At 37.3% G+C, this 21,264-nt stretch overlaps 1 protein-coding gene across 5 annotated transcripts; it reads left to right on the top strand.

The window, feature by feature from the left end:
• The first annotated feature begins 62 nt into the window (after window positions 1–62).
• LOC147298838 (uncharacterized) lies at window positions 63–18,452 on the top strand. Of its 5 annotated transcripts, none has more exons than XM_086241020.1 (14): window positions 63–221; window positions 4,666–5,210; window positions 5,350–5,956; window positions 7,637–7,721; window positions 8,401–8,540; window positions 8,663–8,813; window positions 9,424–9,597; window positions 9,931–10,864; window positions 11,009–11,253; window positions 11,401–11,505; window positions 12,867–15,443; window positions 15,797–16,249; window positions 16,322–16,547; window positions 17,482–18,452. In XM_086241020.1, exons 2-14 carry the CDS (start codon window positions 4,670–4,672, stop codon window positions 18,168–18,170), a joined length of 6,927 nt encoding a protein of 2,308 aa, XP_086097146.1. In that variant the 5' UTR covers window positions 63–221; window positions 4,666–4,669; the 3' UTR covers window positions 18,171–18,452. The 5 variants fall into 5 exon arrangements, with proteins under 5 accessions (XP_086097146.1, XP_086097140.1, XP_086097152.1 ...); XM_086241014.1 differs by having other exon boundaries at window positions 8,392–8,540; XM_086241026.1 differs by lacking the exons at window positions 63–221; window positions 4,666–5,210; window positions 5,350–5,956 and having other exon boundaries at window positions 8,392–8,540; window positions 8,653–8,813.
• The last annotated feature ends 2,812 nt before the right edge of the window (window positions 18,453–21,264 follow it).

The following is a 21,264-nucleotide window of genomic DNA, read 5'->3' as shown; positions in this document are numbered from 1 at the left end:
GATGAAAGAATGCAGTAGGAGTCGAAGGACACTGCAAACACTGTAGCAGTGAATATCAAAAAGCAAAGCCAAGACCAAGACCGCCTCTAACGCACGCTTCTCTTCCTCATTTTCCTCGGAAAATCTCTCTTAACCCATGACTTCCTCGCGAGTACTGAAGTAAAAACCCCAACATTCTCTGATTATTGTAGAAAAAAAATACTAAGCGCCTTTTGATGCAGGTTAGTCAAAATTTCTCGTTATTTTTTCTAATTTTTGTGGAAATTTTCTTAGTATGGCTATACTCCTTGCAATGAAATCGGACCTGAAATTTTTATTTTTAGCGAATAGGGTTTTGGTTTGATATATATGCCCTTTTGTGCAAAGTTGTGTGTTAAAAGGAGCTGAATTTCTGTATTAGTTGTGGCAGGCGATTAGGGTTTGTGGGGTTCTTGGGATTCAGAGCTATGCCATTGTATGATTGGGGTCTGTTTCTAGCTATTTTTTAATTTTTGTTTGGTACCAAAGATTTATGCATGCTTTTGACCTTTTACATTAGCATGATGCCCATTTCTGGAAGTGATAGCAAGTTAGCTTCTATTGTGCTTGGTTCATTAGCAAGGTGGTTGTGATTTAGGCATATACTTCAATGCAAATGCTTGCTTTTCTTATGTAGCAGAGTTCAAGCTTCCTGACTGGCTTTTCTATTTTGATTCAAGAAGGTACATTGTGAACCTCATTGAATTGCCCAGCTAAAGGGATTGACATAATACTGCTGCCTTTGAATCAATTGAAATTCTATAGGAGTGAGTAATGCCATTGGCATATCTTTTTTTTATTTTTTATTTTTTATTTTTATAAAAGAACCTAATGCCATAGGTAATTGCAATAGAGTATACTGAATGATTACTTATCTGATGGGACCTTTGCTTGGGTTGTTTTGTGGAAAAAGAAATGTAACTTTAGTGGAATTTATTTAAGAGTTAGAAGGAGTAGGAGTATTGATTTATTGGGTACTAGAAATTATAGTATATATGTAAGAGTAAGAATATCTGCTATCAGTTTTCCTGAACTTTTCCTAAAGATACAAACAGAGAATTGGTTCGTTGGTTGATAGAAATTGATTTTGTCTTGCATCATTGGTAGCCAGTATGGAGTTTAGAAATTCTACTTTTGTGTTTGTTAATATTTTTGGTAAACTTCATCCACAAATTAATCAACAGAGAAATTCTATTTTCCTTTATATGATATTTTTAGTCACTCTTGGGATCTAGTATCTGCTGTCGAATGGTCCATATAAAGTTGGAATTCTGGTTAAAATCTCGGAGATGCCCTAGTAGTGATGTTGGAGGTGATAAGTTGAACTGTCCTTTGTGTATCATATAATTAGTGTGATCTTGTGTGACTGAGAGTGCAAAAGAATCTTGGTAAGGACATCACTGTTATACCATGTAGGTTTTATGAAAGGAGGAGATGAAAGAAGAGGTCATATAATCAATCATTATCTTGTGGTTATTTAAGTGCTTTTCACATTTTTACAGCTTTGGAACTGTTAGGTTATAAAATAATTGTTGCCCCACATACTACCAACTTAAGCTTTTGGGAAATAGTGTTAAACCAACAAAATTTATTAGGAACAAATTTATTATAATTTACAACTCTCCAATAGTCCAAGTAGAGTGTTTTTCCAAATTTCCAAGATTCAAGAAAATTTTGTAACATGCATAAATTCTAATCGTAATTAATTTTGGGCTTTTGGGAACTCCGAGGTCAGCCAAAGAAGGTGAAAGTATTTATTATTGTTTTGATGAGAGGGGGGCCGAAGCCCAAGAGCAAGTATTTATTATTATTTAGGAAGTTGGAATGCTTTTTCTTTGCAAATGGGAAACTGTCAGTGCTAGTTTGATGGAGGAGGAGCATCTTGTGGGTTATATATATTTGTAAGTGCCTAAAGGAAGGCGAAGAGATGCTTGAATTTACAGTTTTTTTTTTTTTTTTTTTTTTTTTTCAGCAGGATATGCTGCTATCTAGGATTGTGTGATGCAGTTGAACCCTTGTTGTATCTCTTATGATGTTTTGCTGTTTTTAGTTATAGACCTACTCAGTGGACTCCTTGTCTTCTGTTTTGTAACTTTAATTTTTATTTAATGACAGTATGTTTCTTACTAAAAAAAAAAAAAATCTACCCCTAGTTGAGATGTCAAAGGTCTTTAGGAGTGATTCCTAGAATCCCTCTAGTGCGATGCTAGTAGTCTCTATCCTTTTCTTGTAATGATCTCATCTTGTTCCTTAAATTTTCCTATTTTTCTACACTATTCAACGAATTATAGCAATCATAAATCTCATATCAAACAAACAGTAGCACTCCCACATATTTCTCCTGCATGTCCAGTATCAGTTGTGGTATCAGAGAAGGCCCATACATTACCTTTTACAAAATATTTCATGGATTTATCTTGCCAAAGTCAAGTTTTCCTCAGCTGATGAGAATTGATGAGGACATCGCTGTTAGGCCGTTTATTATCTTGTCGTTGAATTAAGTGCTCTTCACATTTTACAACTTTGGAACAAATTTATCATAACTTTTGAAGTCTCCCACAAGTTGTGTTTTTCCAAATTTCCAAGGTTCAAGAAATATTTGTTAGTACATGCATCAATTCTAATTGTAATAAATTTAGGCCTAGTCAAAGGTCAGCCAAAGAGGGTGAAAGTATTTGTTAATATTTAGGAAGTTGGAAAGTTTCTTTCTATGTATTTGGAAAACCATATATAAATCTTTGTAATAGAAAACTATCACTAAGTTCCTAGTTATTTCCTCAATTTTCCAAAAGCCTTTAACTGGCATTTTCAATAAAATAAGTTCAGTTTGAACTACGTTCTTTCATGTTTCAGTCCCTGAAATTCAGTGCTGATTGATCGACACTCTCAATTGATGAATTGGCTGTTTTTTTTTTTTTTTAATAATTTTTTCAAAGAATTTTTGGTTTTATTAGGGCCCGGCTTACGAGTTGTAGCTTTACAACAATAGGGCTTAGATAGGGCCTACTAGACTAGACCGATCACCGTTGAAAGTAGGGACGAAGAGTAGCCTTCCCAGTTGACTAATTTTGACGGACTGGCAACTTGGCAAGCCTGCCGAGATTGTTCCAACCCTTGCTCCATGTTACATGTAGTCTATCCTTCATTCCTAGAAGCCCTAAATCCTAAATCTAAACCCCTAAACCCTAAGCCTTAAATGGATCATTTAAAATTTTAAACTAGATTTAGTACTGGCTATTGGGGTTTATTAGGGTAGGGTTTAGGGTTTAGGCACTAGGATTTAGGGTGATAAATCATAGAGCCTAAACCTTTAACCCTAATCCCTGAATGGGATCGTTAACAAATTTTTTAATTTTTTTTATTAGTGGGGGCACTCTTGTAAATAAATGGTGTTAGGAGGGACACCATTTATTTACAAGAGTGCAGGCTTTTGGGCAGAGTACACACTATGCTTGGGACCAATTTTTAAAATGGCCCCATTTTAAGATGCAATCTACCCATAGATAGAATGCTGAAGGCCTCTAGGAGTGATTCCTAGATTCCCACTAGTGTGGTACTAGTAGTTTCTATCATTTTCTTGTAATTTTCTCATATTTACTTATAATTTTCCTTTTGTTCTTTACTTTTCAACACGTTACAGCAATCATAAATCTCAAATTAAACAAACAGTAGCATTTCCCACACATTTCTCTTACCTGTCCTTCATCAGATCTCCTCATATGCATGGCAGTATGCATTGGACTGCTTGATGGATGCTTTTTATCCATGAGGGGAGTTTTTTTGGACATGTTTAATGGCATTCTCATGTTGAGTTGAGTATTAATATTCACATGTGGACTGCTGCTTGATGGTGTTGATGCTTGATATTCTTGGTAGATATCAGGTTTCTGTGATTTACATTTGCTGAATATTCTATTGTGGAATGTTCAATGGTATTCCCATGTGGGTGAGTATTAATATTCTAATGTGGAATGCTGCTAGATATTCTTGTTTATGTCTGTTTCCACATTGGTGATCTTTTGTAAGGCTGGGGACCGCAGAGAGTGTGGACCATGTTTTTCTCCACTGTCCTTATTCTTTACATCTCTGGTGAACATTGTTTAGGGTGACTAAGGCAAGCTTGGTCATTTCAAAAGGGTGTATTGAGCTGTTGAGCAATCAATTCAAGGCTTTGGGCAAGGGAAAGAAAAGCTAAGACTCTATGGGGATGTTCGGTGATGGCAGCTTTCTGGGTTATTTGGATGAAACATAATAGAAGAATTTTTGAGAACTACAATGGGGTTGGGGTGGACTAACTCTGGAATTGAGTCAGATTCTGGTCAGCCTTGTGGGCTTCGGTCACTGCGAGTTTAGAGAAATTTTGTTTTAAAATATTATGCTGGATTGGTTGGCTGTGGTGCAGTAATGTGTATGTCTATATATCTTGGTGTTTTGGTGTCTTTGTATTAGTCTAGACAGTTGTTGTCTTCTGTTTCCTTTTTTTTTTGGTATTTAGGTAGTGTATTCCTTATCCACGTTTTGTACTGTTCTTTTTGCTGATAAATGTCTCATTTCCAAAAAAAAATTGATATTGATATTTTGTTTTTGTGATTTACATCTGGTGGACGTCACCTTAAAACATTTTGACACTTTTCTTTTGCTTTACAGGTGAATGGCGCATGATACACGATCTAGTCGAAAAATCAAGGATGATGAAAGTAACAATTCAATCGGGAGACAAATCAGTAGTAAAGGATCAAGTACTTCCGGCTCTGCAACATCAGATACATCTGGCTTAAGAAGGTCTTCTAGAGAAACACCATTGAAGAAAAACACAACTCTGAGCCCTTCTGGTACTCGGAAGTCTGAACGACTTGAGAAAAATATGCCTAAAACTCCTCCAGTGAAGAGGAAATCTGGGAGGTTTGAGAAGAAGTTGACACCGAGTCCTTTGAGGAGGTCTGAGAGAGCCAAGAATCACTCATCAGCTTCTTCTGGGTCAAAACAATGTGATAAAAGCTCGAGTTCATCATTAATGAAGCGGAAAAAGGAAAAAAAGGAGAAGAGTGTGAAAGAATTGACTTTGGGACCTAGAGAAGTTAGCAAAATTGGGAAACAAAATGTAGGACCTGCTCAGGTGAAACGTAAAAATATGCATGCTTATGCTTATAGGGCATTGTTCAAGAAACATCCAAAGAAGGTTAAAGCACCAGGTAACTGAGTATTGTCTCCTTTCTTCTCTCCCCAGTAGTCATTCTGTTGAAGTCATTATTGTTTTGTTGTTCTAAATTGTTGTGAGACAGGGGAATGAATTATTCTAATCATTCTGATGCTTTTCTGCTTGAATTTTAGAGCATGGTGAGGAGCAGAATAGGCAGAATAAAATATCTTTGGGAGGTGACAACAATTGTGGAAGCGGGGTTGATGGGTTTGGTAAGGGCATTGAAAGAAGGGAGGAGGAATTGAATGAAGAATTTGTTGGGAGAGATCATGAAAGATCTTTGGTGGGATCTGATTCTAGTGTAAATAAATTCACAAAAGAAACATTGGAAGATAATCACGGAGTGGAATTGTCCCGCTCAAGCCCAAAGCCTAGCTGCATGGAGGAAGCTTATTTTGAAGATGGTGATGCTTTAAAATTTTCTGGGAGTGGTGAACGTCCACTGCCATCATCTTATAATGCCATGACTGAAGAGATCGATGATGCACCTGGAAGGGTACGGGTGGAGTGTTCTGATATTGAAAAGTTGAAGATTCCAGAGCTGACAAGTTCTACATCCAATGGAAGGATACATGATGATCGCTGTGTCTTGGAAAGCAGTCACTGTGTTATACCTTCAAAGAGAAAAAGAAACATGGTGGACGGGGATTCTGATAATTCTGCAGTAAACGCAAGTAAAGATGCCGGCACAGAAAATGTTCCTGTTGAGACATGTGGTGCGTGTTTTAAGCGACGAAGGTATTACTGTGCTAAAAATAAATTCTGCTTCCTTTTATATAGTTTGTGCCTTGGTGATTTCCCAAATGATTTACAGCTGATGACATCAACCATTGAATTGATTTAGTTTTGAGTTAGTCACACACAAAACTAAATCAATTGTGTGGGTTTCTGTTTCTGTTGTGTACTTTTCTGTCTTTGTTCTGTAGCTGGTATAGTGTTTTCTGTTAGTCCATTGGTGTACTTGAAGGTAATTCTTTCAAGTTTGTTGCACTTATCATGTTCTTTTTTATTTTAATTTTTTAATTTGAAACTTTATTTTACATTTTTTTATTTAGGGAGAGGGGTGGGAGTAATCTGTTACCAAAACTTGTCGGATTTTGCTATCTTTTACTCCACAGCAACCAAGTTCACTTTCATTATTTTGGTTTGGTTGAGTTGATTGTAAAATTTCTAGTATTTTCTGTATATTGAAAAATTATTGAACTTGTATTGTTTTTAAGTTTTTGTGGTGTTGTTCATACATGCTATGGAATATGTTGTTTCATCTGTGATCTGATCTAGTAACTTGTGCTGACTTATTATCCTGTCTATTTATATCTTATGTCATGTTCATTTGTAGATCTGGGATTATGCACTACAGTTAAGAAATGAGCTGATCTAACTAACTTACAATAAGTTCATGTTTTATGCATGTCTAAGTTCTCAGGCTCAATACCTCCTTGAATGTGTTAACAGTTTGCACTATTCCAATATTTGATGTAGATGAGGGACATTATAGGTGCACAAGAATCTATACTTTAGCTGTCTGCCTTCCTAGAATTATGAATCATGACTTTCAGATATTTGTTTTAAATACAAGATGTTTACTTCTTAAAGCTGCAGCTTGGTTAGGATTTCAGATGGTTTTTCTGGATTTGTTTTGCTTATTTAGTTATTTTATACACTTGCTAGAGATGAATATAGAGATATGCTAAGAAGCATTCTGAGAATTTGAAATATCAGTATTTCTGGTTGATGGAGAGCACCTAGTAAGAAATGGGAGTATTTTATTCCATTATTTTGTCATATATTAGGATACAAATGTGTACTACCACTGTGCATCAATGTCGGTTTTAAAACACATGAAAGTGCTCCCCCCTCCATCCCCTAATTTTCTAGCTGTTAGATTATTTTGAGTTGTTATACTGCACTGGGCATGTATGGTGGGACCTGTCTGGCCAGTGGCCACTAGTGGCTGTACTTACTGTCTAGATCTCTATCTATTTTTTTTTTTTTCCTTTTGTATTTGTTAGGGCCTGGTCCATTTTAATTTCTTTTTAAAATTCGTGTCCTCTGCTTTGTTGTTGTCCCATACATCACTGCTGGTTGAAGCTTCAATGTGATACTAATCTGCAAAATGTAACATCATTTTCCTTCTGCCCACTTGATGGAGCTTTTCCATGTATTGTTGTCCGGCAGTTGGTTATAACTTCTAAGGGGCAATTGTAAAATGCAATCCAAAATTCTAAATTTAAGCTGACTACAAAATAGTTTTTGCACGGTGTATGTGATAGTTTATAGTATTTATAAGTTAGCTACTGTTTTAGATTTTTCAATGTTGAACAATCATGGCATTTTGTGACGTTCTGACTTTTAAAATGTTCACCATCCAGCCTTAAACTTCTCTTTATCCCTTTGTTTCTCATTTGAAATTTTCAGGGTAGAAAATGATCTGGAGAAGCAGGAGTTTTGCTCTTGCAGCACACAATTAAATCAGGAGTTATGTGGTGCATCTGTAACTGAGGTCGGTTTCTTTCCCCTCCCCTATTCACTGCTTTCCACTTCCACTGTTTCCAGTTTTCCACTTTCTTCGAGATTACTTCTCTTATGAATGGAATATATTTCTTTGTTAGGAGGGCTGTAATTCTTTCTGTTGCTTTGCTGATCGTCAAATTCTAAACTCAATTAGATTCAGTGTATACTATGATATTGCACTTCTCTTTCATCTGGTGATTGATGTGTGCCTCGTTCATTTTGTGGGGTGGGGTGGGGGTGGGTAGGATTTTTTTGGTATCATTTTGTGGATATGAATTGTAAGAATTTTCTTATCTCCTACTGAAGGTGGTGGCAGTAGGATTGGCTAGCTGCTACCATGCCAAAAAGGTTTCAATATGTGATAAACAGAGCTGATGTGATTATTTCTGATAATTAGATTTGGCTACTGTGCAAAAACTTTTTGAAACATTAGATATTAGATATAGCAGTTGGCGTCACTCTTATGGTGACCAATATTTTGTAGGCTGTAAGTTAGTAGCAGAGATGTAAGAAATTATGTAGTGGAGGTTGGTATTCTACCTCGGCATGTATTGTTTCTAGGCAATGCACATCAATTTACTAATGGTTTTAGGTTGCATTTATGTTTCTCCTAGCTTAGTTATTGATCTTGCCTTGGTTGTTGTCATTTTTCTGAAAAGTTGCATCAGGATAGAGGAGAAGTCGTAGCCGATAGTACCATGGGACTTCCTGGAAAGGCTGACAAATGTTTGCAGGAGTTGTCTGTAGATCTACAAACAAATGTTGACCAAAATACATGCCTCAACTGCAAGCGTGGTGGGAAGCTCTTGTGGGTAACCTTTTCTTCTGGCTTTCATATTGTTGCAAGTGTCTTTAGTATTAGATGATTTGGAAAATTATTTTATGCTATTGCTACATATAATTCTTACATATAGTGTCAGACTCTTCCAGGCTTAGAGAGTACTGGGTTCCTGTACAAATATCAAATGTCCAGCTAGAGCAATACTGTTCAAATCTACTGTCAAACCCCATGTTACTTCAATCATCATCAAAGAAAGATCTTGTTGGAGCACTCCATGATATACTTACATCTAACCGAAAGGTTGGTTGGTTGCCCTTTTGCTTCAGTGTGATGGTTGCATGAGGTCTATTTGTCTTTCGTTATCTACTGTAATTTTATCTTAATCCCATGGTTTTCATAGTTGTATTTTCTTTTATTACGACATTGTATCATATAGTTTTTCTTCTTCAGTATATTTGCATGACAATTTGTGTAGGCATGATATGGCTATTGTGGGATTTATTAAGTTACCCTTGTATGTTGATTCTAATTGGGATTTAATCTCATTTCTTCTATTTAATTTAGTGAGTTCAAGTTCTTATCACTCATACAGATATGGAAACTAGAAAAAGATTTGTAATCACTTCTTTTCATTTGGTGGTTTCAACTTTCTCTTGCATTAAGTTAGTTGGATGCTTGTTTTGTTAATGTTGTCTGCGTTTGGAATTTGTGCTTCCAGTCCTCTATGATTTTGATAACTTATAACAAAGGAAGTTATTATTTGCATATGTCTGAACTTTGAGATTCCTTGTTATATGCAATGGGTAGTGAAAAGAAGTGATTTTCCTGTGGTTTTATATTTCTTTCCTCCTTCTGCGTTCTTCCTCCTCCTGGATTTTAAATAAGTTTCTTGTATGGTATTTCTTGACAGTGCTTGGATCACCCCTACATTGTGGATCCATCCATACCTGCCTTGCTTACTGAAGGCCTTCAAGTAACTGAATATTTGGATGTTGGAATAAAAGCAAGTGGCAAGCTTCAACTTCTTGACATGATGCTTACGGAGATAAAGAATCGAAGTTTAAGAGTACTTATCCTTTTTCAGGTACACAATTTGGTAATTTTATAATAATTCTTTCTAGAACTGGTTTTTTTAGTATCTTTTGATACGTAGAGTATACAAATTTGATCTTCACATGTTTGGGAGGTCATTGATTGAGGAAATTCTTTTTGGTCAGCATTGTGGGCTTCAGTTTCTCCTGAGTTAAGATGTATTAATAGATTGGAGAGCTGTAGTGTGTTAACTTTAGGACATGAATTATAGTTGTATAAAGGAAATTATTAGTTCATGTAATTGTTGCTGTACTATAGATAGTGAGCATTTGTTCATTATTCTAATGTTCTCATCTAATCCTTTTTATTTCGTTTTAATTTGCAGTCAATCAGTGGTTCGGGAAGGGATAGTTCTCTTGGAAATATTTTGGATGATTTTGTGCGTCAAAGGCATGGGCCAGATTCTTATGAACGGATTGAGTCAGGTGTTATTCGTTCTGAGAAGTGTGCTTCTATGGAAAGGTTTAACAATAAGGAGAATGGTAGATTTGTGTTTTTATTGGAGTCCCGTGCCTGTCTTCCCAGCATCAAACTTTCATCAGTTGATACTGTCATCATATTTGGTAGTGACTGGAACCCTGCAAGTGATGTAAAAGCCCTGCAGAAGATATCACTGGATTCACAATCTGAGCAGATAAAAGTATTTCGTTTGTATTCAACTTGTACCTTGGAGGAGAAAGTTTTAATTTTTGCAAAGCAGGAGAAGATTCTTGATAGCCATATACAGAATATAAGCAGGACTAATAGTCAAATGATGCTTCTGTGGGGGGCACCTTATCAATTTGTTAGATTGGACGAGTTCCATGGCCGCAATACCCCAGCCTCCACTGCAAGTATCTTGCCTGAGGAATCACTTCTGAAAGATGTTGTCCGGGAGTTCTTGGCCATACTTCCTCGGGATGGTAAAGACAATGGCTTAGGTAATTTATCTGTCATTTCAAAAGCTCATCAAACTGGAGGAGCTTACAGTACGGAGATTCCACTGTTTAGTGAGCTGAAACGTCAACATACAGGTGAAGGGCAAAACCTTAGTTTTTGGACAAAACTGTTGGAGGGAAAGCATCCTCAGTGGAAATATTGTTCTGGTTTGTCTCAGAGGAACCGGAAAAGGGTACAACATCTTGATGCATCGACAAAGAAACCAGAAGTTGAAAGTGATGAAGTTGTAAAAAAGCGCAAGAAGGTGGTAAATAGAAATGATGATTCAGCCCATCTAAAGACTGGATCTGAGGGAAAATCAATTCCTGGATACAAGGAAGGTAATGCCTGATATTGTGAAATTTTTTTTTTTTTTTTGGTCATGGCGTTTTCTCAAGAGTGCTGTATTGGTGCAATGTTAGAGTTGGCCTGTAGATTGCCTGAATTCCCACTTTTAGTTTCTGATAACATCTTTAATTCTGCAGGAGCTTCAGGAACTCCAGCAGATAATGTGGCTTGTTCTTCTCCCAGGTCAACTGCTGGTGTAAATAAAATAATTGATGAAAACTGTGCCTCTACTTCACATATTTTGGGTAGAAATGTCATAGAAATACCAGAAAGTAACATGTTTGAATCTGAGGAGAGAAGAAAATTGCGTGATGCCCAGAAGAGTCTCCATCTTCTTTTGAAGCCAGAGATATCAAAACTTTGTGGAATCCTACAACTCTCTGTATGAATTTGATTTTTCTGCTAACAACATTTTACTTTCTAATTTTGTTCATATGTGCTGCTGGTTTTAACTCAATATTCCATTAATATATCTCAGAAAATACAGTTTTCTTTTAATGATATCTTGATTGATGTTACTATAATGTAGGATGCTGTCAAGGTTATGGTCAGAAACTTTCTTGAATATGTAATGAATAATCACCATGTCAAAAGAGAATCAGCAACAATATTACAGGCATTTCAGATATCTCTGGTTAGAATCGTCTTCCTCTTTCATGCACTCATATTTCAGTCTATTAGTTATTCGCATGCTGAATTGAAAAGTTCTTAGATGTATGCTTTCTTTTAAATTACTTGCCTACAACCCTGATATATATATTTCTGGTTCTGAAATGATTTCTGATGATTTGGTCATTCTAAAATCTGTATAGTTTGACTTTCACTTGGTATTTGTGGTTTCCTTTCTCTGATATGTTGTAACTGGATGTGTAATAGTGACGCTCTGATTTTGGGCTTATGTATCTGTGGAATTTAGAGATGTGTTTTGGTCAGATATTTTATTAATTTGGAGGGCGGTTGTTCGTTAGTTGTGTTATGTTCTTTGTTTTGATAGGAAATTAGGCATCTTATTATTGTATCTATATTGTAAATTAGAGGTGGATGTCTCACTGTTATTGTACTGTTTGTGTTGTGCTAATAAAAGTATCTTTTGTTTGCAACGATAGCATCATTTTCCATCATTTCTAGCTTGCCGCAAATCTTAATTTTGTTTTCCTCTTCCAAGGCTTTAGAAAAAACATTTAGGGAAAAGTTTAGTAATTCCCTAGAACTACAGGCTGTGTTCTACTTTGCCCCTTGAAAAAATATAATTTGGCTTTCACCCCCCTTAAACTTTCAAAAAGTTCTAATGTGTCTCCTACATTCAAATCCGCCAAGATTTCTGTTAAATAAAAAAATTTTGGCATGTGGTGCGCACATGACTGTCCTTTCAATGGTCAAAACTGATCCATGCTTCTGTCCCATTTGTAGATACTAAGATTTTGTCGATTTGAAAATGATTTCTTTGCCGACAGCTTAATTTTTGGAACGAATAATAGAGCTATTTACAATCCATCTTTCTTATATTTCAACTAAACTCAATACTCTAGAATTGAAAAGTTACTGGGGGGAAAATTCAGGAAACGGATATGTTGTTTGAGCCTGCGATGATGGTTCTGATTGTAGGTGCACATGTGCTGCAAGAAAGCACTTCACTAACAAATAGCAGTGTTGCGCTCAGGTTTAGCTAAAGTGAACCATCATTTAAACAGACCACAGATTGAGTATGCCTTCTTCAGTATTGATGTGTTATATATTAGAGAATTCAATATTATTTCAAAACTATTTACGCCAGTGTAATCTAATCGCTCTCTCTCTCTCTCTCTCTCTCATGCCAGGGTATGAGCACATCCTTATTTTTATGTGTGCTTGCATATACATCAGCGCTTGGGTGCATGTGTGTTATCAACATGCAACTTTTAATAATCCATTTTATTATTGCCTTTGGCTTGTGCATGCACACATGTATCTCTATAGTGCTACTTTAACCGACTAACCGGTATCTGTAAATTCCAGTGTTGGACTGCAGCTTCATTGTTGGAGCAGAAAGTTGACCACAAAGAATCGCTTGTGCTTGCAAAGCAGCATCTTAACTTCAATTGCAAAAAAGAAGAGGCAAACTGTGTTTATTCAATGCTGCGGTGTCTGAAGAGAACATTTATATACCGTACAGGGATTTTTAAGGCTGTAGAGTCTCCAAAATTTGCTGAATTATCAAGTAAAGATGCTCTGAAGGACCATTCACATGCAAAGGTTTCACAATCGTTGACTTCTTACATGCAGAAGGTCAAAGCAGAGATTGAAGACTTGTCACTGAAACAAGAAATTTTAGCACAAAAAGATGTCTCAAAAAGTATCAAAGAAATTCAGAAAAAGTTTGAGAAGAAGATGGCAAAACTTATTGAAAAACAACGCAAAGAAAAAAATGAATTTTTGAGAATTCATGGGGAAGAGAAGGAGCATCTTGAAAGAAATCACAACACAGAGTCGGCTGTTATTCGATCTTGTTTCCAGAATAATATGAGAACAGATAAGCTTAAGATGTTGGAAGAAGAATTTGAAGAAAAAAAACACAAGTTGGACATACGTCTTGAGCATTGTGATAAAATGCAGCTGGAAGCAAGGACTAAGTTGAAGGAGAAGGAGAAACAATGGACAGAAGAAGTGCGATCATGGGCTTGCGCTGAATTGTTAAATAGGTCACCTTCAAATGCACCTGAGCGTTGGTTGGAATGCTCACGGACTAGTGAACAGGTTAGAGTTATTGAAGTTCCTGAGGATTTTTCCCCTCTAAGAGAGCATGGTCTTGACAAGATTGTGCATAGCATGAATGGGGGAGTGATGGGACTGTCTGGAACTCTAGAAAATGTTCCTGCTGATGCTATAGCATGTAGTGGTCCCATTAGAACAATAACGACTACAGATAGGCCCATTAATGCAAATGGTGCATTAGATACAATGACCTCTGGGGCAGCTTTGTTTACTGATATTTTGGGGAAAAACAAAGCTGGCAGTTCTGGTGATGATCAAGAGACCATTGCTTCTGTGGACCCTTGTGCCAAAGAGCTAATTACTGATGGAGGCACTTCAGACAATGGAGAGGTTCTGCTGCATGTGCCACAAATTGTCTGCTCTACTGATGGTTTGGAGAAAGCTGTTGACTACAAAGTAGACGCATTACCCATTTCTGATGGTGAGGTCAGACTGGAAGTGCCCGAAACTGGCAGTTCAACTGATGGTCAACAGGGACCCCTTTCTTTGAATCTGTCTTCAGCAGAACAGAATCCTGATGGGGATGCAGTAAGCGTGCCTGACAGAGAGGCTCCACTGGGATTGCATGAGACTGTCAATTCAAGTCATGGTTTGCATAATGTTGTGTCTGTGAGTCCCCCATCATCTGAAAAACAAATTCGTGTAGTAACAGTAACCATGCCGGATAAAGAGGTCGAATCGGGAGTTCTTGAGACTGTCACTTTGAATGATGGCCTAGGGAATCTTGTCTCTGTGGATCAACCCTCATCTGAGGGACAAATCCCTGAGAAAGCCACAGAACATGAGACTGTCAGTTCAAGTCATGGTTTGCATAATGTTGTGTCTGCGAGCCCACCTTCATCTGCAGAACAAATCCATGTAGTGGCAGAACCCATGCCAGATAAAGAGGTCGAATTGGGAGTTCTTGGGACTGTCACTTCGGATGATGGCCTGTGGAATCTTGTCTCTGTGGATCCACCTCTATCTGAAGAACATATCCCTGAGAAAGCTACAGAACATGAGACTGGCAGTTCAAGTCACTGTTTGCATAATGTTGTGTCTGCGAGCCCAGCTTCATCTGGTGAACAAATCCATGTAGTGACAGAAATCATGCCAGATAAAGAGGTCGAGTCGGGGGTGCTTGAGACTGTCACTTCGAGTGATGGCCTGGGAAATCTTGTCTTTGTGGAGCCACCTTCATCTGAAGAACAAATCCCTGAAAACGCCACAGAACATGAGACTGTCAGTTCAAGTCATGTTTTGCATAATGTTGTGTCTGCGAGCCCAACTTCATCTGGAGAACAAATCCATTTAGTGACAGGAACCATGCCAGATAAAGAGGTCAAAGTGGGAGTGCTTGAGACTGTCACTTCAAATGATAGCCTGGGGAATCTTGTGTCTGTGGATCCACCTTCATCTGAAGGACAAATCCCTGAAAAAGCCACAGAACATGAGACTGTCAGTTCAAGTCATGGTTTGCATAATGTTGTGTCTGCGAGCCCACCTTCATCTGGAGAACAAATTCATGTAGAGACAGGAACCATGCAAGTTAAAGAAGTCGAGTCAGGAGTGCTTGAGACCGTCACTTCAAATGATGGCCTGGGGAATCTTGTCTCTGTGGATACACCTTCATCTGAAGAACAAATCTCTGAAAAAGCCACAGAAAACGAGAACAGTGAAGTGCAGGTTATGGCATCTGATAGTGCAACCACGGTCAACCAGCAGAATGGAGTTGATACTTCAGTCAATGGAAACTCTTATCCGGAAGTGTCCCTGGTGTATTCACCTACAGTGCAGCCTGCGACAGCCTTGGTTCATGGTGGTTCAGTGACACGTGATCAGGTATGAGATTATTAGATGCTGTTGATCTATATGGTAGTCAGCTTGTTTTGATCATTTAGCTTGTGCATCGAAAATGACATTGTGCTTTGTCTAAGGACCTCTTCTGCACCATTTCGTTTTATACTATGCTGAGAATTATGATGAGGTTAGATTAGTAAGATTCCTTGGGTTGTTTGCGTACAACAAAATATTATTGGTTCTCTATTCCACGATACTGTTTTGTCTTGTTTCTTTCTCCATGTTAGGAGGAGATGGTCTTCATGATTGTTAATAAATTTATTCTACATCAAAAAAATTAAAAACAAGACAAGTGATTTAGCCATTTACTTACTGACAAATTCATACCTGTCCAGGCACAACAAGACAATGGTACTCTATTAGCCACATCGACTGCAGTGCAAGATGGAGATGCACAAGCTAGTGAAAAGCAGAATACTTGCCAACCAGTTGAAAATCCAGTATCCCAATCTGTTGCAATGTTAGCATCTGACCAATCCGATCATGAAGTGCCAGCCAATGAGCCTGTAGTACAACTGCAGCTGTTAACATCCTCTAATACACCTGATCATAGTCTGCCCGAATCTTCAGCTGGTGGAAATGCAATTCAGCCAAGTAGTGAAGACCATAGCTTTAACCAAGTTGCTCAGGCTCCGATGCAATTTGCTCAGGCTCCTAATCGTCCTATGCATACTGCACCCCGGGGGGGTTCTCGGATGCCTCTTCCTCTGTACACTGACCCGCTTCAAAATGAACTGGAAAGATTGATTAAAGAAACTGACCAAACCATCAAGTCTCATGAAGATACGGTCAGTTTTGGAGTTAATATCTTTGTGTCATTTTTTCTAATATTCTGCTGAAAACCATTTTGTCTTGAACAGAAGCTGCGCCTGAAATCTGATTGTGATAAGGAGATGGAGGAGGCTCTTGCTGAAATTCGTCGAAAGTATGAGATTAGATTTCAGGAGAATGAAACTGAATTCCTCTCTAAAAAGAAGGAATTGGATGCAAGGCACAACAAAGTTCTGATGAATAAGATTTTGGCTGAGGCTTTCAGGTCTAAATGCATGGATCTTAGGGCATCAATTGCATCTGGAGTGCAGCAAGGTGTGAAATTTCTGAATTCTGCCTTTTGAGTTGTTCTCTCTTTCCTTTTTCCCTTTCATACCAAAGATGTAGGTTGGATGGTATTTCATTTCTCTTGGAAGGTCTAGGATCCTTAATGTGCTTAATATCAATGAGGATTTTGCCACCCAGGGCATAGCTTGGTACTGAAGACAAGCTAGGTCCATCATTAAAGTAGTTAGAATAGGAGGAAGGTCAAAAAGAAGAAAAATGGCATGTTTGATGAACGATCAATGAGGATTAAGGTAAAAGATTAATAAAAAAGGGATCCTCTCCATTTGTATGGAGAAATTCACACGTGCAATCCACTGTCCAGAAAGGGAGAATAGAGAGGGAGGGAGGAATGGGAGTTACAAAATTGTACTCGACTATATATTTAGTTTTAAGATTTGACCCAAACCGAAATTTTATCGTTTGAATCTGAATTTAATATTTTATTTTAATTGGGTAGAATTTCAAGTTAGGTGTATGTGATCTGATTAACGTCTAAATCAAATTAAAAATTTTAACTAATATAAAATCATATACTTATTTTAGAAAAAAAAAATATATATATATTGCCTTTTACACTGTCAAATTGAATCTGCCTATTTGTTGTATATTTTGACACAATCTCGACTTGGGTCTTTCTGTGTATCTCTCAACTTTTTTAATATTTTTCCATCTCGAAGTGCAATGGAGATATGACACTACTTTGAAATTTAGTAACAATTATACATGTAAGATGATTATAAATTTAAAACAGTGTACATGTTTTGATCTTCATGCATTTTATGTAGTCTCATGGCAGGCAGTTCATGATTACACGCTATGTATGCTATTTATCAATAAATATCAATTTATGCATCATGGATTTCTTTCTATGATTACTTTTGTGTCATTTCTCTAATGCACCTCCTTGTTATTTCCCTGGCAGATGGGAATTCCAGTTTCGTCCAGCAGCTGTTCCAGCTATCCATGGAGCAAAATGCACAAAGGCCTTCTTCAGTTGCCAGATCATCTTTGGCCAGCCCTCCTGCAGCTAACCTGCAGACTTCTATTGCACCCTTACCCAGCATGCAGACGAACCCACCTGCACCTGCAACCACTCTACATTATACAGCTCCATCCATGCAGACTGTTCCTCTTCTGCCTGCTGTTTTTCCCACCATGCCAAGACCCCCCCACATCAGTTCCGTTTCCCCTTCAACAGTAATCCCCCAAGGTGGAGGTGAGATTCGCGCACCAGCCCCACATCTCCAACCTTTTAGACCTTCGACAACCATGCCAAGTCAGCAGTCACATAGCAACTACTCTGCAACACCATTTCCTCATCCACGACTTCCAGCCCCGACACCACAGTCTGTTCCTTATAATCGGGCCCATCATCCTGAAAGTGCTGGAGGATTGCCAGCGCTTCGTAGTTTATCTGCTTTGGAGTTGCTGATGGATATGAATACTCGATCTGGTGCAGATCCACCAGGTAGTTTGCCCTCACAGTCGAATTTGGGTTCAAACCTTGACCAGTCAAATCCTTCTGATCCTGCCATTATGGGTGGTGCGGGTGTCAGCCCAGTACATACAGGTGGACCTACTGACATAGTTTGTTTATCAGATGATGACTAACCAGTTATAAAATATGGGTTCCCAATTTTTTTTGACATTGTTTCACCATGTGTCCTCGGTGCTCTGGGTTATGGAGTGTGACATAGCCTGGAGAGGTAGAAGTAGTAACTAGGAGTTTGCAGGTGTACATTAACATATACATTCTGTTCTAATCATTGTAATGTAAAAATTCGAATTATGTAGTTCTTACTCCATCTTTTGCCTGAGCATGGACATTTTTTGTTAAAAATTTAACCTAGGAAAAGAAGTGATTAATTGAAAGTCTGAAACAATGAGGGCAATATTTTCCTCAAGTCATACATGCTATTTTTTGGGTGTGGAACTTGGTACATAGCTGCAGCTTCAGTTTGGCCTGGATGATGCTTCAGTGATTCAGTCCATGTGTCAAATGGTCTGTAAACTCTGGCTTTCCTTCCTTGCATATCTTCAGCAAAAATTGCTGACAAAACTTGAGCCAAAAAGAGTTTAGATTGTACTTAATTTGAATTTTGAATTTGGCTGCAATTCAAAATTGTACTTAATTTGACTTGAATAAATCAAATCTGGATTGATTAATTTTGTTATAGCAGTCCAACAGATTAAATTTTTATATACACTAAGATTACTCTATTTCTCATCAAGCCGGCCCCTGTGTATATATACCATTTGATCATTCAATCGGACGGTTTGACCAGCAATCCCAAAATAGTAAAACCGAAGGTTTGTGATTCCAACGTTCTAATCCACATTTAAATATTGTCCTAATCCAGTTCCTTGAGGTGGATAGTCTTTTTATCTTCTAGCATGTCATTTGATGTTTCATAATGAAAAACATATTATGGTCAAATTATAGAAAACCTTAATTAGTTACAAAGGCATCTAGATATATACTCTTTTAATTAGAGTCCATTAATTATAAAGTACTAACAAAGCAAAACATTAACCAAAAACACTCAATCCATTTCTATTAACTTGCGGACACTTTCCACCAGCCCAAAACATAACATGCAGACACCTTCCAAAAGACCAGTATCAACACATCACAACCAAACCAACTACACAAACAGCCCAAAACCGATCTCCTTTTTTTCTTGGCCAAATCGATCTTTTTCTTCAACTTTACCAAACCGACAATTGTTCATCTTTACTCTCAAGCATCCTTCTGCAACTACTACAACAACAACGAAAAAAAGAGGTTCAATCTCTACAGTTTCATCTATAGTAACTACAACTACAAGTCTGCAACTCCAATAAACTGCAGTTTCACTTGCAATTAGTAATTGCAATTGCAAGTCTGCAACTCCAATAAACTACAGTTTTAGTTCACTTGCAACATTCCAGAAATTGCAAATTTAGAAACTGAGCTTAAAAAAAAAATAAAAAAATCAAGAACCTTCTACTGATAAGAAATCAAAGGTAGGAGTCTACCATGAACTGTGATCATGCCCAATCGAGAAGAAGTCGGAGTGGTTGAAGCAGATCCAGAAGGCTTCGATCGAGCTCGGAGTAGATCCATTGTTTCTTGGTTGGCGTTGAGATTTTCAAGGCCGTTGACAACAGCGCTGCTCATGGTGGTGGTGTTCATGTAGGAGGTGCTTGCTCTGCGAAGAAGAAGAACAAGAAGATGATGAAGAGGAAAGAGAAGAGAGACATAGCGGGGGGGAGAGAGAGAAGATGAAAGTGAATAGAGAAGAAAGAGAAAGACAAAAAAAAAATGACAGTTGACTAGATTTCAAGATAAGCCAGCTAGCTACAACTTACTTAGTTGTTAAATAAAATTATTTGGTGCATTAGAGAGTAAAAACAATAAGTACAAGGTAGCCTAGGGTAATTAATTCTATTAATTATCTAATAAATATTTTGTACTTCTAATCCAAGTGATCCGTTAGAAATTTATGGCTTATGAAATTATGAAGAAGGGGGGTTACGCTGACCTGATTTAGCTTACCACGTAGAAATCAAATGACAAGTTGATAAAAAAAAAAAAGTGTAATGTAAGAACCTTATTTGAGCTTACATCTATTTGGGAATCCTAATTGAATAAGGATACAAGAAGGGAAGTTTTATTTGGTTATCCGGTTCCTTAAGGTGAAGTAAAGTCCTAATTAATAAGGAATATCTATCCTATTAGGTTATGGATTGTGGAGGTGATAAGGATAAGTTTTTGGGTTTTCTTTATGGGTAAGAAACCTTAAGGCTTTCACCTATAAATATAAGGCTTAGGTCCCCCCTCTTTTACACAACATACAAGCACAAAACCTACCCCATATTAGGAGTGCATAAGGACGTGTAGAGAGAGAGGAAGATCTTTGCTAATTGCCGCATATCATCAATGGCTTCTCGAGGTTAGTACTTTTTGTATGCATATTTAAACGATCTAACATGTGGTATCAGAGCCGGTTATATGCATCTAAAGGTCTAAGCCTAAAAGATAAAATTAAAAATAAAAACGTGAAGGATGCTTGAAACCCTATGTTAGCCGATTATGCACTTGTCATACTTTATTGCACCATAATCAGATTTTATAGAATACTATTTGTATGATAAAGAATCTTGCGGCTTGTTTTGTTTGTTTCTCTGCCTATGTATGCAAAGTTTTCCTTTGATGTTGAGCATGCTAGGGAGTTACGGCATATGTACACTAGCCAGTAAGCATGTTTAATTAATACATGTTATATGTATATCTTTCTCATGTTTTGATTAAGATAAAAAGATGATTAGGATTTTCTCTAAATTAATAAAGCAACTCATGGTTTTCCATTATTGAATTTAGTGATTAATTTACCTTGATTGAAGATCATATATATATATATATAATTGTCGGTTTTACCATGCTGCACCTTAATTTGCATCCATGTTGATTCATGAAGATAATAAACTTTGGATATATGCCGACTCTCCATGGATTTGATTGTTGATTTACATGCATCAACTTTTATATATAGTTATATACACATCAACAAATTCAAGTACAGATGTTAATTACTTGGATCAATATAAGATGGATGTTTTGAATATAAGTGATCTGAATTCGGTGATATGCTTGTATTGATTTAATTATGTATATTGATAGCAATTGTGGCAGTGCAGTCATAACGTTTTGTATATCCATTAA

The sequence above is a fragment of the Dryas octopetala genome, chromosome 1, assembly GCF_963921425.1.
Source record: "Dryas octopetala chromosome 1, drDryOcto1.1, whole genome shotgun sequence".
In the NCBI taxonomy this organism is placed as follows: domain Eukaryota; kingdom Viridiplantae; phylum Streptophyta; class Magnoliopsida; order Rosales; family Rosaceae; genus Dryas; species Dryas octopetala.
Note: the sequence above shows the minus strand (reverse complement) of the source record. Positions and strands in the feature narration are given on the sequence as shown.

Coding starts and splice junctions, on each gene's coding strand:
- LOC147298838 (XM_086241014.1), top strand. CDS start 4,670: ATGGCGCATGATACACGATCTAGTCGAAAAATCAAGGATGATGAAAGT. Junction 5,211..5,349: donor AAAGAAGGTTAAAGCACCAG/GTAACTGAGTAT, acceptor CTTGAATTTTAG/AGCATGGTGAGGAGCAGAAT. Junction 8,814..9,423: donor TACTTACATCTAACCGAAAG/GTTGGTTGGTTG, acceptor ATTTCTTGACAG/TGCTTGGATCACCCCTACAT.